The following is an 18,165-nucleotide window of genomic DNA, read 5'->3' as shown; positions in this document are numbered from 1 at the left end:
TGTAACTGATGCTCTCAAGGAAGTCACCACAGTCATATCTCACTGTGATGAACCAAGGACTAAGGCCCTCAAATCTCAGCTTAGTCTGCTGGCTTCAACACCAGACGAGGGCTGAAGCATTACGACAAAACCCTATAGACTTTGCAGGATCATCTGGCAGGGTTGGGACAGCTGTGATTTCAAAAACTACACTCAAAGACTTCATGGATCACAGCTGCCCCACAAATGACACATGGGGTGTTTCTGGCTGGATTTCTTGGAAGTTGTTTTCCAAGACTTAAAGGAATTAAAAGGTAATAGAAGAATACTGAGCTTCTGGAACTTAGGAGAAATGAAGTAAACAGTTATTTTGTTTTAATCACTCTGATCCTCAAAGGCTGATTTGTTTGCCTAGCATTTATAAAACAAAAAAGGAAGCAAACTATACTTGGAAAATGAAATTTGGGCATTCAATCCATAAGAATCGCTCAGCCTAAGCAAACTCACAAAAAAACCCACAGCAACTCTTATCTAGGGTGGGAGCTGGTAAATGCCATGGGGGGGGGCATTTAGGCATGAAATTCTGGAGTAGAGGTCAGCATAAGACGTATATAAGAATTAAAAAACACAGATCAGACTGGCTTGCGCAGAAGAGAACTAAACAGAAGAGTTACTTTAAAATCCACAAATCTCCATGCTCTTAAACAGAAATGTAGTGCAAGCTTCCCAATACTTCAAAAGAAATGCTCTAAACACTGATATGAAGTCAATCTCTTTTCTGAGTTCCTTCTTCCTCCTTCCTCTAACCTGGACCACCTCAGTAATTAATTGCTAAAAGATACAAAAAACCCCAAAACACTGAGAGATATTTGTCCCACAACAATCAGAGGGTTGGCATATTTTTTCTCAAAGGTTATCTTACATGGAAGACAACACAGCAGGACACACAGCCACATTTTTGTAAAGCTACTTCAGTTTTCTCCTATTATTGATTGTACCAGTGTAATGGCATGATAACAGCAGGATTTTTTTTTTAAAGGAATGGAGAGGACATTGATTAAAAAAGGAAAAAAAAAACACACACACATACAAAAAAACCCCAAATGTTTTTCAGATTATTCATGGAAGTGGTTGCAGGATTGAAAGCAGGGTTAAAAAACTATGCACTTTTCCCCTAAAAATATCAGAGGCAATTTGGTGGTATTTGCAGATGATTCAGAGGAGAAGGTAGGATCATCTTCATATTTATTTTCTAACCTGCTTTTCACTAGAATTTCCCTGCTAAGTCATGAGATGAAGGAAATTTTATGTAAATCTACAGGTAAATTTGAGACTGACAAAGAGTATGCTTTCCTAACTGCCTCACATTTCTTTGCAATGTAAGCTTTATTTTTCACAGAACGGATTACAAAGATCATTTACAGAAGTGCAACCCTTAGGGAGGAATGAAAACCATACAAAGATTCATTTCTACTATTTGTGGTTCCACTGAAACAAGATCAATGTCAGAAAAAAAGAAATCATTAAATAGTTTTTCCCTGGAAATGCCAATTCACCAAATCAAAACATTTCATGAGAATATACCAACTTTCACTAATCTGTAGAGGAAAAGCTTTCCTGGCTCCAAGATGGAATCTTGGGTCAAAACTGCAGAAAAACGTTTATTACACTCATAGATCTTTTCCAAGTTGCGGATTTAGCAGCAGACATTGAGAAAGTGCCACAATAGTTGACGGGAAAGGCACCCAGTGAGAGTGGAGAGGAATTTTTCATATGGAGCTGTCGCACTGCAGCTCTGCCTCCATGCCAAAGGCATTGCCCCTTTGGAAGAGTGAATGTCCACTGCACACTCTCCGGTGGGGGCATCTCTACCTTTCTCCCTTTTATTTGTAAGTAAAAGCTTATAAATGCTTCCACTACAGAAAGGGAAAGAATTGAAACTCCTGAGGTTTAGCAGGATCGCTGAGCTTCCTGCGCCAAGCCCCTCCACTTCCACGCTGGGTCTCTGGGGCCACCTGCTGATGCAGACACGGAGGGTCTGCAGGGTGGGGGGGGCCTGCAGGACCGCTGCCAAGAACTAGTTTGTGTGGGCATGAACTTGTGTGAGGAATCTGCAGGAGTTAAAGGCAAGGATAAAAAAAAACCATATCCTTTGCAGTCCTGACAGACTCCTCAGTAGACAAGTGAACTTCTGACTGCTGAAAAGAACTGCGTTACCTCTTCCCTTTCCAGATTTATATATAGATGTTTCCCCTGCTTTTATACCAAGGCATTATTCAACTCTTTATCTAAATGTATAGTCTAAAGCTATCAAATTATTATGGATCTAATATTTGCAATTAAATCTTACCCTTGGAGGAAAGTTGAGAACTGGTACTTAAAGCGTTAAATCAGAGTTTTCAAGGTGCACGTGCAAATCTCTCCTTTCACAACTGCACTTTGGCTGTTTCATTGTTTATATATTCATTTATATAGCATTATCTTGCATTAGCTTGCTACTTTCTTCTTAAAAACTAATATATATATTTTCTATGTCTTTTTCCCACAAAATGGGCTTCAACACAATCTTTTAATCTGCACAGTAGATTTGCTTCTCTATAGCCCCTCCACTGGAGAAAAACAAACACTGTGTATGCAAAATGAAGCACTGCACATTTGGTTCCAAATTCAGGAGTACATCTCACACCACTGATTGTCAAGCACATTTTGCAATTCTCTTTCACTTCACATCTTTTCTATCAGTTTGAGCACAAACCACATAGATTAATATGCTGATTTATTTATCTTACAATGTTTAACTTAAAACACTACAGAGCTGGCAGCAGAACAGTCCCACAATCCCACACCCTCCACCACAACTTTCTCACAGCCTCCACAAAACTGAATGTCAGACTGCATTCAACAACATAGTACAATACATATTCAACAACTAGATCACCCTCAGAGAGTAACTAAAGGCTTTGCTGAGTTTCAGCTTCAAGGCAGATCCATTCACGGTATTGGACAAGTCTGGCAATCCAAAAATAGCAGTTCGGTAAGAATTAGCAAGAACTGTGATCATGCACAGTAAGGTTTTGCAGGAAGAAAACTGGTATATGTCTCAAAAGTTCTGGGAGGAGGAAAAACAGTATTTACACTAACCACATGTTTTGGCTAATACGAAATATTTGGTGAAAAAAACACTGCACACAAAAGTACAATGTATTCCTAGGCTTATTTCCTTGGCACAAAGCAAATGAGTTTTCAGTGCACATATATTATTTGCCAAGTGCCACCAGTGTGGTCCTGAGGACGGTCTTTGGAATCCAAGGTGGCCAGACATCTTGGTCTTCCTGAATATTTTATGCTTTCTGAGCTATCATCCTCAAAATCATGCAGGCAGACAAAGTGCTCATGCACCCATCCATATGTACACAAGGCCTTTTGTCTTTTTTTGAATTACTGTTTTTGTTAAGCATTTGCACATATGGTCCCAAATGGTAAATGGCCAAAGGTTAAATCTTTAACATAGCAGTATTTAAAGAGGAAGCAGAGTTGTCACAAAGATGCATCCCTTCCACTCTTGTTCATTACAGTAATTTAAATTTTAGGTACTCTCACTAACATCAGATGATTATTTTCTAAATAAATAAACAACAAGGATTTATATAAAAGACTTTAAGAAACAAATCTAAAAAATAGTACTGCTTCACGATTTTCAGAAGAACTAGCCATTTTCTTGTAACCTAGTACTTTTAACTAATTTAATGATACACACTGAAAACAGTTACCGAAACAGGCTAAGTCCATGTTCAGTTATGTACGCATAAATCCAGACTAACTTTACTGAAGTTAAAGGAGTTATACTGGATTTGCATGTGTGAGCACACATTCTTGACTTTGAGTCATTTGCTCACATGCTGGATGTAGAGATTGCCAAAAGACTGTGGGTTTCCTTCACCACCCATATTATGCCTCATTGGTGAGTATATACATGTAAATATATAATTATAGGCATATATTTATATATGCAAATACACAATATTCCTTTTGAACGCTAATTCTGAAAATTCAAACTTTGAAGTTATTCTTTTTAAATAACAAACAACAACCAGACAAAATACAATCTGAAAAAAAAAACAGAGTCGAAAGAGAACATGAGAGCGCAGCTGAGGAAATCAGCAGTTATCCTGGGCCCAGAACTAAACCCTAAATATTATGTTACATTTATGAATGCATTTGGAAATACATATTTTTAAATCTGTAAATGAATACTCAGTTTATATTGCATGTGTACACAGCTCACCATTTCAAATACGTTATATCTGAAATAACACTAGGTAGTAGTAGTAGTGACATACTGCCCTTAAATACTTAAATAGAGTACTGACACGACATGAATGAGCAGGGACAAATAAATACATTTGCATGTCCAAATCAATTTCTAACAATTATTTCTCTCCCTGATTCTTTCAGTTATACAGACGTATTCTCAAGTAGTTACATTATACTCTGTTCTTTTCCTGTACTTATACACGAATAACTGAATGAAAAAAATTCCCCATTCTACTCATAAAGTTATGAAAATATAAATGCAGGTTTATATAATTAGCCTTCTTTAACTTAAGTACTGTAGAAGTTTTCAAGTTTTTTGTACAAACATTAGTGGATATATTTTAAAGCTTATGATTCTCAGATTCTTCAGTTTCACCTTCTGTGCTTTGATTGTCAAACATCTTTAAATTATGTTTTTCTTTGAAGGAAAATAAACACTATGCTTTCACCTTTACTAAATATTGTTGATACTGTCTGACAAATATTCTGCAACTTACCCAGGAGGTGTATTTCTGCAGTACAGATTGTCTCAAGGCTGTGAATAAGTTGTAATCTTCAGAACTATGGTGTACTTGGTGCGCAGCCCATATTATATTAACCTCTGCAAAACAAATAATTTCTAATGAGGTTTGTACTAGAGAAAAAAAGCAACATTTGTTTTCCAAGGCCTGTTTTCTTAAGCTAAAAGCATCTAAGCCCCCAATTTACACTTTGCTTTTTTACCATATTATAGCAGATAATAAAACCTAACACTCAAAGCTGAGTTTGGGTAGGCTGGGTTACTTGTCTGTCAGTGGACACAAGTCAGCGTGAATTTCATGCTGAGGAAGACGAGGCTGTGACAGGAACTAAAATCATTGCAGGCAGAGCAGAAGGATGTGTGAGATGAGAATTAAATAGCAAGAAAGCCTGAGCTGAGTCCTGATAACACGAATCAATAGGAGCTGTGTTATGGGATTCAGAGAGACAAGGACTGAGGATGCTCTCATGACCACATTTGTTATATTTCAAGACTAGAAGGGGACACAAAATGTTCTAAAAATCTTCTGCATCAAATTTAAACAAATTAACTGGTGTCAGCTTTTATGCTGACATTTTTCTGGAATGCATGAATCTTCAACCCAGTTGTACCACAGACCACAAAACACTAGTGACAGATGGAAAAACAAGCAGATGGTGCTGGGAACCCTTGACCCAGCCAAAGGAGAGAAGTGGTTCTATTGTTACAGTTAAAAAAAAAGATTGCTAGAATAAGGGCAAAACCAGTGTTAGCCCTGTCTTCTGAAGGCATGACATTTATAATGTGCTGAAGTGAAGAATACTTGAAAATCCTGATTATATTTCAAGGCATTTTCTCATCTAAGTGCAGATCTGGTTGGCCCCTCTGCACTGTATAGTGATATCTGGCCAGTCTGAAGTGGCAAGACAGACAGACGTTAGGACAAAAATATTCATGGCCATCAGATGTGTACCTTAATCATAGGAAAAGAGAAAGAGATGTGTAGTCAATGCAGCCCAAATAGTGCCTATTTAGCATAAACCTACCTTTAAGATCTCATGTATTTCAAGGGATGAAGTATACACAAAGCCTGATTACAGAAATTACAAGCGGACTGGCTGTCTGCCAGCTGGACACGCCCATTGCCACTGACTTGTTTCACCAGAGCCATTAGAGAAGTGCCTTTGGAGGACACTAGAATCACGCTCACAGAATGATCTTATAATGTGTATTTAAAAGTCCTGAAATTGTCTGGTGCCAAGTTTACATCAAATAGTATAGGTCTGGCAATTAACATGCACTTGCAATGTAAAGTCATGCCAAAAAGTCCACTTAATGAATCTCAAGGTATCTTCATCATTTCAGGGGACTAGATAGTCTTGTCACAGGAGGTAAGTCTTGTGCACTGCTAGAAACTGAGAACTTTAAATCTAATTAATTTTGAGAAATTAGTAATTTACATGAAAACATTTTTGAATGTCCTCTAAGTCCTTGAAAATACTTACAGTTGCTGAAATAAATCTGTAATTTCAACTATCACAAAACACTTAACACTGAATCTGAGAATTCTTTCTTCTTTAAATGTATTTGTTCCTGAAGGAAGAAGTGTTCAGTATATCAAGAATTAATGATATCTCTCCAAAAAAAACTCCAACATCATCTCAGTGCATCTCTGCCTAATAAGTTCATTAGGAAATTAATTATTCAGGTGAGCTTCAGTATTCAATAATAATTTGTATTTGAAATGTTTGCCAAGACTTCAACAGAAGCTAAATGAGTGAACAAAGCATCTGAAAAGGTGGAGGTTAAAGACCTGTCTCCTTAGTTGTTTTAAAAGCATTTACTTCCTATCACAAACTGTGTGTAACACAAGCCTCCACTCAATGAAGTACAGCTGTTCAAACAGGGTACAGTAACTGGATCTTTCTCCTTTCCCTCAGTCATTTTTCAGCATTATGAGAAGTTCAAGGAAGGGAATCTATGATGATTTTTACAGTCTACTTTCATTGTAGTTAAGGTCAAATGGTTTTCAAAATGAATTACTAAAAAGGCATTTTATTAGGATTCATTTTTCAGTTAAACTGCCTCTTACACTAACAATTATATGGAATAAGGTAACTGAATATTGGTAAAATGTTAGCCTTTCAGATGTGCAAGTCAGCTTAAATGATCTATCATTCAAAAATATACCACAGGAATATTAGGGACATAAACAAACAATTCTGCCACAAGTAATTTAACTGCTAAAGCTATTTCTGACTTCTTCTGTTACAGCTAAGTGAATTAAATCTTGCTTCTTAATCCTATTCTTGATGACACCAATGGCACAGACTACGTTAAATTACTTTTCAAAATAGGCAGAATTGATGATTGGAAATAATTTTTGTATTAAAAATTTATCTGAAGAAACTGATCATCAATAACTTTTTATTTGAAGCAAAAGAATAACATCATGAAAAAGTGTGAAACAGATCAACCCAAAACTCAGTCTGTAACCATTAGCACATTAAAAATATTGCAATCATAATGCCTAGAAGACATCTCTCAAATGCAAGAAACAGACCAAGCATTCTTCAGGGAACACCACTGACTGCTCACCAACTACCCACAAAAGAAACGAAATTTTATATGTCTGTAGAAGAGCTGTGGTTTCACTTTTTCATACCTAATGATGATAACTTGAAAGAAAATGATAAAAATTATTTGAAGGATGATGAAATCATAAAAGACTCTCTCACATGCACTTTCTCATATGTATTATTACATAATGACCAATAAGGAGATCAAGATAGATACAGACAATTCCAACACAGATTTAAAAAAAAAAAATCAATGTAGAAAATAGGAAGTATTACTGAATTTTATAGAATTCTCCAGTCAAATTCTACTGTGAGGCCACAGAAAAAAATCAGGTGCTGGTATTAGAGAAGCCACCAAGACAATGCTTTAATCGAATTTTTGTTGTTTCATGATTCAAACTTGATTGGTAAATACAATTTAAAAAACAGATAACCACAATACAGTTATGCAGAAACCTCCTATTTTTAATTCAGGAGAGTGAACATCACAGAATCATAGGATAATTCGGGCTAGAGAGAAACACAGGAGGTCTCTAGTCCAACCTCCTACTCACAACAGGATCAGCTTTAAGTTCCTGAGTACTACACCCAGATGGTCTCGGAAAACTTCTGCATCTTCTGCTGTTATGAATAACTATAACTGAAGATAAAAGTGGCATTTCCTTTACATGTAGTTGTGAGGAAAGTTATACAAATCATAACCTAGCACAGCGAGGACCTCCTTTCCTTGTGTGGTCTTCCCCAGATTCCTGTTAACAGATGGAGACCTGACGAACTATTTGCATCTTGCTACTGGAGTTAATTGTTGTTTCATACATTATTATTATTACCATTGTAGTGTTTTTTTCCATCACCCAATTTAAACTGTAAAAGAATTAGTATGTAATCACAACAGAGAATAAATGAGGCCATGTAGCTTGGTGAGGAAGGAAAGAAAATTGGTGCTACACAGAAATTTCTCGATGATGGACAGGCCCTCAGTTTTTATCCTAGCCTTTTCATTCTCTATGAAGTTGTCTCAGAGTCAGACTGGCAGTTGGTAAAATCAGTGGGCTCCAAGCAGTTGAGAGATTTGTATCTTTAAACTAATTCTAAAAGGAAAAGAAGATTTGTCATTTTAGCATTAGTTCAATATATGAATTCTGCTGTTATAGGAAAGAAAATAAGAAGCTGAGGGAAGTGGTCTGAAGAAGCAGAGGCTTTGAGGGAACTTAACAGTAGCCTTGTAGCACTGGCTATCAAGAAGCTTGAGCCAGGCTTTTTGGAGCAGTCCCACTTTTCTTTTCTGAGTTTTCCTAAATGAAGGTAGATTAGTTAGTTGTTAGTTGTTAGTCTCCTTTTTCTTCCTTCCCTCCTCCTCCTAACTAATAAATAAAATGTAATGTTTCCCACACTTTCACAATCATAGTGGTAAGGCAACCTATGATTTTACTTAGCCTTTTTTAAAATTTATTTCAAATTACTTTTTCATTACTTCTCAAGTCCCTTTCTATGAGTCTCCAATACAGATCCAATGCCTGGGTCATATTTCACTACTTCTGAAGTATTTCCTTCGTGGTAGTAGAAAATGGTCATCATGCAAATAAGATTCCTCTTTAAGAATGCATAGTAGAGAGAGGTCAAAATGAGACTTTTTTGGGGTTAATTTCTGTAATTGTAAGTAATTTGAACAGCCCAATACATTTTGGTTAACAAGAGAGAAAATGTATGCCAAAGAAACCCTGTAGTCATTTCAAAGGGTGATGTCATCGAAAACAGCCATTTTACATAATCCTCAAAATCAGTAAAATGGTAAAGGTTGGATGGATCTTGAGTGAATAAAAAAGATTAGATAAGACCTTTTAATTAAAATATGTGGTTTCTCTGCATACAGCCTTATAAGACCTGGCACTAAAGTAATATGGAAAAAAATACAGATGAATTATGTAAAGTTTCCATTCTCTTTCAGTCAATACTGACTGTACCTAGGAGAACAGGTTTAAGTTTCCCTTTGGTACCTACTTAAATTTAAACAGAGCCTTCAGTTTTGCTATGCTTGCTATCTTTTACAAGACTAGATACCTTTAGCATTCAGTGAGGAATGGAACTACAATTTATCTAGCCAGAAACTTAAAAGACAGCAAAATTACATTTACTAAGCTATGGATTACCACATTACAATGAAGTCCACAAAGCCAAGCATATGGCAAAGAACCCCCTTGTCCATGGTGTGGTCCCCACTGACCTAATCTGCTGCTTCTTACAGCAGCTGTAACCTGTAGGGTTTCAGAAGCAGAAAAGAAATCATCTCATGGGTCTACTTCTCTCCAGTCAGAATTAGTAGAAACCCCAGGACAACCAAGGAAAGGAAAATGGTGTAGAAGGTAAATTTTTCAGTCATTCCTTTTCTATGCATTTCAACTGTCCCTATAGAGATAAAACAGTGAAAAATACATAGTATTTAAATAATTTATCTGCTAAGCTATTGGCTTTTCTTATCCACAAAAAACTCTGTGTGATTACTCACGACCCTCCTGCCTTGTTCTAATTGATTTGTTCATAGAATCACTGAATTCCCTGAGTTGGAAGGGACCCACAAGGATCATCAAGTCCAACTCCTGGCCCTGCACAGAACAGCCCCCAGAGTCACACCATGTGCCTGAGAGCATCGTTCAAATGCTTCTTGAACTCCATCAGGCTTGGTGCTGTGACCACTTCCCTGGGGAGCCTGTTCCAATGCCCAACCACCTTCTGGGTGAAGCAGCTTTCCTAATAGCCAATCTAAACCTTCCCTGACACAGCTTCATACCATTCCCTCAGGTCCTGTCACTGATCTCACCACAGAGAAGGGATCAGTGCCTGCCCCTCCTCTTCCCCTCATGAGGAATTTGTAGACTGTGATGTCTCCCTTAAACCTCCTCTTCTCCAGGCTGAACAAGCCAAGTGACCTCAGCTCCTCATATGGCTTCCCCTCTAGGCTGTTTACTATCTTTGAAGTCCTCCTTTGGACACTTTCTGATAGCTTAATATCTTTCTTACACTGCAGTGACCAAACTGCACACAATATTCAAAGTGAGGCCACCCCAGTGCAGAGCAGAGCGGGACAATCACCTCCCTCAACCAGCTGGTGATGCTTTGCCTGATGCACCCTAGAACACAGTTGGCCCTCCTGCTTGCCAGGGCACTTCAGACTCATGTTCAACTTGCTGTTGACCAGGAGCCCCAGATCCATTTCCAGCTTCTTATTATCCAGTCTGTACATACATCCAAGGTTATTCAGTTCCAGGTGCAGAATCCAGCACTTGTCTTTGTTTAACTTCATGTGCGTGGTGATTGCCAAGCCCTCTAACTTGTCTAGGTCTCTCTTCAGGGCCTCTCTACCTTCGAGGGAGTCAACAGCTTCTCCCAATTTAGTGTTCAGTTGATGTCTTTTAAGAATTTGAATAAATCTCTTCTCATGTAGAGCTTTTTCACAGAATCTCATTCCCTGATGGATTCTACACTTGCACTGGGTGAACAAACACTGAGATAGAGCACCATCTAAACTTTGTTACTGGAAAGGACAATTACCAGATTTTTTTTTTAATAAAAGTTGGCTAAAAACTGTATTTTGGGACCCAGAGTGGATGCCTTTATTAAAATTCCGAAGTAACCCTAGATTCCGTTCTACCTCTCAGTAAAAACAGAAATCTACCTACACAAATTACTTATAATCTCCACAACTGAAGTAGATATGATCTGTATGCAACCCTCCTGTTCAGTCTGTTGTGGTGTAGCCCCTCTTTTGTGAGTCTTCTGAGACAATTTTGCTTTATGTTTTTTGTTTTAGTGTTGTTCAGACAGAGTTGCAGGATAGGTGGTTTGCCAGAAGGTTTTGCTTCCTACTTATTAGAAATATAATTCTTTAGGAAAAATTCTTTCCTCAGTTACATTAGTAGAGCTGTGCGGGTTTAATGAGAACAGGATTAGATCCAAGGAATTTATCTGGAAGGCTCTGTTATATACCACACACTAAGAAGCATGTATACAGGGAAATGTACATCTTTTTTTGCTTTGTTTTGGTTTTTTGTGTGTTTTTTTTTAATAAGACACATTTTTCTTACATTGTGGAGTTGGCTAAAGTGAGTGTTAGCAGTTTGTATTCTCAAGACGATCACATATGTAAATCAAAAGACTGGCTGTAAGGAGATCTGAGTTCAAGTGGTGAATTAAATTTGATTCACTATAGACCTTCCAACAATTTTCTTAAATTTCTTCTTCTTTTTACTGAGAAGCATGTATCAGTGCATGTCCTTTTCAGAGACCAGTTCTCAAAATTTCAGAAGTAGGAGTTCCACCACTGTTTGAAATACATTAGCCACTGCTCACAGAGCAATCGGTGTGTCAGGAGAAATGAACAACTCAGAAGCATCTTTTAAGCCTCAGTATTATCTAGTCTTCTTTGGTCATTTTGCAATGAAATATCTATTGCAATTCCCAGGTAATGCCAGGATAGGCAATAATACAGCATGTCACAAAGCCAGTGTCAAGGAGAAAATAATGCTACCATGAGACACTCGGCATCCTACATAATCATAATCCAGCAGCTTAATTAGGAGATTTCTCTTGGCATTCAGCATGTGATTCATCTGTGCTCCAAGACGTGATTTTCTGAGCTTTGTTTAGGACTATCTCTGTTTTTCAGCCCTCTTCTTACGTTACTGTATGCAGTCAGCAAACTATTTGGTGAGTGGGCTAACTTGTAATCAAGTAATACATGGTATATGCTCCCATGTCTTAAAAGCCAAAATTTGGAGAAACCTTCTACAAAACCTCCCTCCAGATCTGTGCACAAGCCAAAACCTCCTGCTTGATCTGCTGCCATACCATTTGAAAACACAAATCTGCTCCCACACAAAAAAATCCACAATAAGATCTGCAAAACTTAAGTTGCAGAATGGGATAGGGAAACGTGGGAAGAATCAAGATAAGCCAAAGTATTACATATGCTACCCAGAACAAACAACAGGCCAGATCATATCCCCTCTTAGCAAGAATCTGGGGGGCTGTGAATTATACTTAGATACACTTCTGAATCTGTAAAATATTTAAGATGTCATGTGGTTAGGAAAGAAGAGCTTGGCCATGTGAAAAATAACAGTCCTTTCAACCTGTACAAGCCCTACGTTTTTTCCTGGCATCCTCATAAGCAAGGGACATCAATGGAAAGGCTAGAAAAAGCCACAGCATTCCCAAAGACTCTTCCAGTAGGAGCAGTTCTCTTGGAAGCTAAGCTGCACAGACCAAACTTCATGTAGCATAGTTATATCCATGTAAACCAAAGTAAGAATCTCAGTTAATTACATTAGGGCAGTCCTAACCCATGGCCTGTGAGCTTTTCATACAGTTTCCAGGAACTGAACAGTCTCTCTCAATATACACCAGGTAAAACCATAAAGGAATAAAGGTTATCAGGTAAAATTCAGAAATTAATTAGCAGTGACTCAATGTCTTAATTCACTCATAGTTCAGTCAGAAAATGAATGTGCATTCCTTTGTGTGAAAAGATATTGAGAAGAGAAAGGAACCAAAGCAATTTTAGCATGCAAATGTTGGATTTGGACACTTCCACAAATAGGAAAAATTCATAAGAAGAAGAAAAACACAGAAGGAATGAAGTTTTAGTACTGTGTTTATCTGTAAACTCTGAAAATAGTGGAATTTAGCAAGTCTTTCAGTCCACAGCAGGTATCTCACACAAATTCTGCTACACCAACTTGCCTGACCAACCTGTTTTTCACATCTTCCAATTTCAAGTGCTCTAGTTGTTTGGAGCAGCTCTGCAGCTAGTTAAAGCTTTTTTTGCCTGAGCTCTGGATGACCTCTGTAGCAAAAATATGAGTCTCTAGATTGTGACGAAACACGACGGCAGCAGCTCTTACACTTTCACTTGTCTCCTTCATGTGTGTGTGAGGCTTGATTTGGGTATCCTGTTTTCCAGTTGTTGAGGCTTTCATAGCAGATTCTTTAGGTGTAACAGTGTTAAAATAGCTCTGATTTGTACCAAAAAAAAAAAAAAAATTGGTGCCATGGCAATTTCAAGGATAACTAAACCATAGCATAAAATCCTATTTGTGAACCCAGTCCCAAGCCCTGTCAAACATTTCCCACCAATGTAGACCTCCAGTTTTTCCCAACTACCCTTTCTTTAGTAAGGGTTCCTACTGCTTTATCCACCCTCTACCCTCACAGCCTCTTGACTGAGTGACACAGTATATGCTAACTTCTGCAACTCATTGATATAGAAACTTTTTGCAGCACTTCTCTCTTTCTGCACCTTTTTTACTACAAAGAGGAGCATATGGCTCATTAATTTCACAACTATAAATCATCCTGTTGGTGAAATTAGGTTTATATATTAAAATAAAACCTGCAACAAATTTCTGTGTAAAGGAGAAGATCCCCAGCAGCTGGGACAAAGTGATTTCTACAGATCTGTGCCACTTTATACAAGCTGCAGACTTGACTGAAGCCTCTCTAAATATGGTTGATTACAGCACTGGCAATCTTTAGTTCTGAGCTTTTGCCAACCTGTATAATATAACTTAGTGTTACTGAATATTGATGTCAAACTGTGGTATAAATGTGTGAAATGCATTAACTGTTAGAGAATTAGCACCGTATTCATTAGCCTGATGATAAAAAGAGAACTGAGATTAAATTAAATAAATCCTTTTTGAAAAAAAAAAAAGGTACTTCAGAAAACCTAAAAAATAAATAAATTTTACTTCAATTCTTTCCTTTTATTATTTTTCCTTCCCCAAAAGTGTCTCAGCCACTGAAATGTCAGCTTATGCAATTTGAGAACGTATTCATCTTGGAGGATCTTAGAAGGAAATTGCTGCAATGAAATGGAAAAAAAAAAGAAAAGATAATTCTCCTTTTGTTTTTTTTTTGTGTGGGGGAGTGGGGGTGAGAGTTCTCATTCTCCTGTATTCTGGGCTGTCTTTACAAAAGATTGATGGTTGGTGTCACCGTTAGGAAGTGCAAACTGTTCAGCTTCATTGCAATCTATGTCCTCATCCTCTTGCTCTGCAGGATACCACATACTTTGGCAGGCAATATTCAGATGGGAAGCACTTTAATGGCAAGAATGGATACCAGTGAAACCTTTTCCCACAATGTTTAAAACTCTGAATGCACATACGTTAAAGCAACATAAAGCTGCAGGATATTAGGAAGAAAACAATAACTGATACTAACTCATACACACATTAATTTTACTTTTTTGCCCCTCAGAACAATACATTCAAAGAATGCTAGGGAAATAAACATACTCGGGAGAAAAAAAAAAAGGATGAACTCGAATGAATTGAAGTCTTCCAACCTGAAAGCATAAACACACTTTTTAAAAGAAAATATCCATGGCCCCTTCATGTAACTTTTTTACCTTTTAGGTTGAATTCCTGCATTCATTTATTTGATTCATCCTTTTTCCAAACTAGATACGGTAAGAATTAACATTGATAAGTCAACAGAGTTATTCTGGTATAAAAGAGGAATTAGCTCTCCTCTCCTCCAGAGTGTTTTAGATGATTTATTAAGCCAAGTTCCTGAATGATAGATGTGTGGAAATGCAGACTAGATTTGCAAATGAATCTATTGAAATTTACAGAGATATTGGTAAAGCCTGGGGGACATCAAGGCACACCACCTCCCTTAAATAAACTTCTAAAATATTTTAGGAAAAAAACATTTACATCCGACTTTTGTCCCAATCCTTCATTGATTTGCAAACCACAAAAAAGACAGGCAGACACTTTAGGCAATGCACATGAATTTTATACTCTCTACGGACCTGATCCAAAACTTAGTGAATTGAGTTGAAAAATATCCATCACACTTTAACAGATTTTTAAGCAAGTTCATTACACAGTATTTAACTCAAAACAAAGGACACTTAAGCCTCTGAAGTCACGTTCAGGTATGTAGTGAGTTTAGCCACACATATTTATTTATACATTTGTTTTACAAGTGTCAAATTATTTCTCACAGAAATAAAAAGAAGCAATATAGTTATGGATACCATGTGCTTATTAAGTAGTGATAGTTCCATTGTATTTGGTAGCCATGCAGTTTATTTATTGCATATGTGATACAAACAAAGAGAAATCTGCACTTCCATAAATTACCTTTGGACCTGTGTTGTCAATACTTATTCTGCACTCCCATTCCTAAAAGCACATAGTTGACTATAGATCCTCTGTGTCCATCAAGTAATTACCTATTGCTGCATCTGTCATGCAAGAGATTGTCTCTGGACATTATTAAGCATGCTGAAACTTTAACAGCCTTTTCCATTTATCATTCTAACAAGAAGGACATGGAAGCCATTTAGACAGATAGATTAGATAGAGAGTAGAACACAGGTAACTGTCAAAGCAGGCAACCTCAATTTAAATGTGAAGAAGAAAGGGGGCATATTAGCTTGCCTCCACACCCCACCAGGCTGGGACCCATCTGGTAGAGCCCACCCCCAAATGTGTCAGCTAGGATTATCTAAAGGATGCCTCTAGCACGAGGATGTTATCTTCAGTGTTTTCTCTCCCACCACTCCCTACCCTGTCTCTTCAGCAGGGAACAGACATATGCCTCATCTAGGACTACACAAGTAGGTGTTTAACATTGGAACCATCCATGGGGATACAGGTACTAGCAGTATGATCACATTTAGGCAAAAGGCATGAAACAGCCTCTAAGAAAGCCTTTTATTTGAGTGCCCATTGCTGCTAGTGCTAACTCTTGAACTTCAACCATCAGTCAGAGGAGTTACTTTATACTCCATTTCCTTTTTCCACAAAATATTGATAAATGATTACTAGCTGAAGACAGGTGAAGCCACACACAGTAGAGTTTCAGGTACAGAGCTCATTTCAATGTGTGCCATAAATTCTGCTAGTGATGTTTTGGGGGCCAAAGGTACTCCAGCACTACCAGCAAACACTGAAACATATTGCAGGTCTGGAAGTGCAAAACGATGGCTGGCAACACCAGCAGCTAACAGATGAAGCCAGAGGTGCAGGAGAGCAGGAATACCAACAGGTGCCTGTGATGCTAATTCAGAATGATTTGTCAAAGAGCAGCTATAGCACTTGACCTGTAAAGGCACTCCTCCTACATGCTCACTGGGTTTTGCAGCCACATGTCTCCTGAATGATATTGCATTTTCTGACTTTAAAGGCCAACAGCTAGTGGCTGGATAATTAGTACCAGAGCTAACAGAAAGGAAAGGATTTCAGAGACAGAAAATAACAAGTATGGAAAAAAATGATATTTAACCGATTAATAATGACATTTTAACACATCCCACTGTAAATTAATTATTTTTTATCCTTTGTCTGTTTGCTCTAAGCTATAAAACAAGCTAAGACTGAAGGCTCAATGCTGGATGCATCTGTTGTACTTTGTACTTTCCAAACACACAAAAATCAGCATTAAAGCTATGAAGTGAAGGATACTAGACTGCAGACTTACCTCAACCACTAAAATTGTATATAGGAAACAGATCTGCCTAAGAAAAGTAGGCTCCTCTACTTTATAAATTGTCATTATTATCTGGCAAGGATAGGGGATTTTATTTTCAATATAAAAATAGGAGGGTTTTTGCTGCTTTGAGATTTCTGGTTAAAATCCATTGCTAAGAACTGACCCAAAATGAGTGTGCTATTGGCTTCTTTAGGCACATTGTGCCAAATGCAACTCTAGTCTACAAAAAAAAATCCTGTTACTCCACAGTTAATCTCCTCCTACTATTAGCAGGGGAGGAGAGGGAAACAGGGAATCTTTCTCTTATCTGAAAAGTGTTGATTTTTTTATGGAAAACATACTTGTAAGCAAAAAGTTTTACAGTGTGTTAAGACATATAGAACAGTAAGCAGCTATGTATAATTTCATATGATATTTTATATTCATGACAGTACCCATTACCTCTATACCCAGCATGGGAGCTTTCAAAACTTGTAAGTTAAACAACTATCCCATATTCATCCCAGCACTAACTTACAGTCTTTAGTAGCAGGCCCTAGAAATGGATGAAGGCTTTTTTTTCAGCTTCTCAGCCAAGAGACACTCAGTGGTAGCGAAACAATGGCCAGAGGGAGGCAGAGCACAACTGTGCAAGTCCAGGTAAGAAAATTCTTTAGCCAAAACCCTGGAGGAAATGCTAGCAGCTTATGCTAGGGAATCAGGACCTAGATAATCAAACAAGTATAACTTACAGGTTTCAGTATCACAACATCTAAGACAGTGGCTATAGCACATGAACCTTCTTTATTTCACCTCCAGGCTGAGAGAAGGGTGGGAGAGGATTGTAAAAACACAGGCAAACCTTATTTAGATTTAGTTGCTGAAACAAAACAGGAAGTAAATTCACATATGTTTATAAAGAACTTGAAGGATATAAAGGTTGACGTGATTTTGCAGAAAGAGATCAAACCATTATTTAAGTGACTGTTAAGGTAATTTTAATCCATTTAAATCACATTCCCAATTATTTAACCACTGCCATAGAGAATCAGCATGTTTGATAAAGAGCAAGTGGGAATTGAAAGACATGGGCACAAGAGTAAATGTCTTTGTTCTTTAGTTTATAGAACAAAATTTTTACTTCACAGGACTGTTGTTTACTTCCCTCTGCTACTAGCAGAAAGAACTGTAGTTTACAAGTAATAAATACTCTGCTTATTCCCTCCTCCCACAAATTACAAGAAACACAGTAGTGCCTTAACAAAACTTGAATGAAATAATAATAGTTTTAGCAGGATGTCAGTACAGTAA

The 18,165-nt window shown here is 37.5% G+C and overlaps 1 protein-coding gene across 2 annotated transcripts in view; it reads right to left on the bottom strand.

Annotated features, from left to right (window-relative positions):
• AGMO (alkylglycerol monooxygenase) overlaps positions 1–18,165 on the bottom strand; it is a 190,435-nt gene that overhangs the window by 106,643 nt on the left and 65,627 nt on the right. For both annotated transcript variants that reach the window (XM_027723249.2, XM_039388648.1), the window contains exon 4: positions 4,791–4,894. In XM_027723249.2, the coding sequence (XP_027579050.1) occupies positions 4,791–4,894 (104 nt within the window). The remainder of the gene's footprint in view (positions 1–4,790; positions 4,895–18,165) is intronic.

Source organism: Pipra filicauda, unplaced genomic scaffold (assembly GCF_003945595.2).
Source record: "Pipra filicauda isolate LSUMZ 115617 unplaced genomic scaffold, ASM394559v2 scaffold66_size7647185_pilon, whole genome shotgun sequence".
NCBI classification, from domain to species: Eukaryota; Metazoa; Chordata; class Aves; order Passeriformes; family Pipridae; genus Pipra; species Pipra filicauda.
Note: the sequence above shows the minus strand (reverse complement) of the source record. Positions and strands in the feature narration are given on the sequence as shown.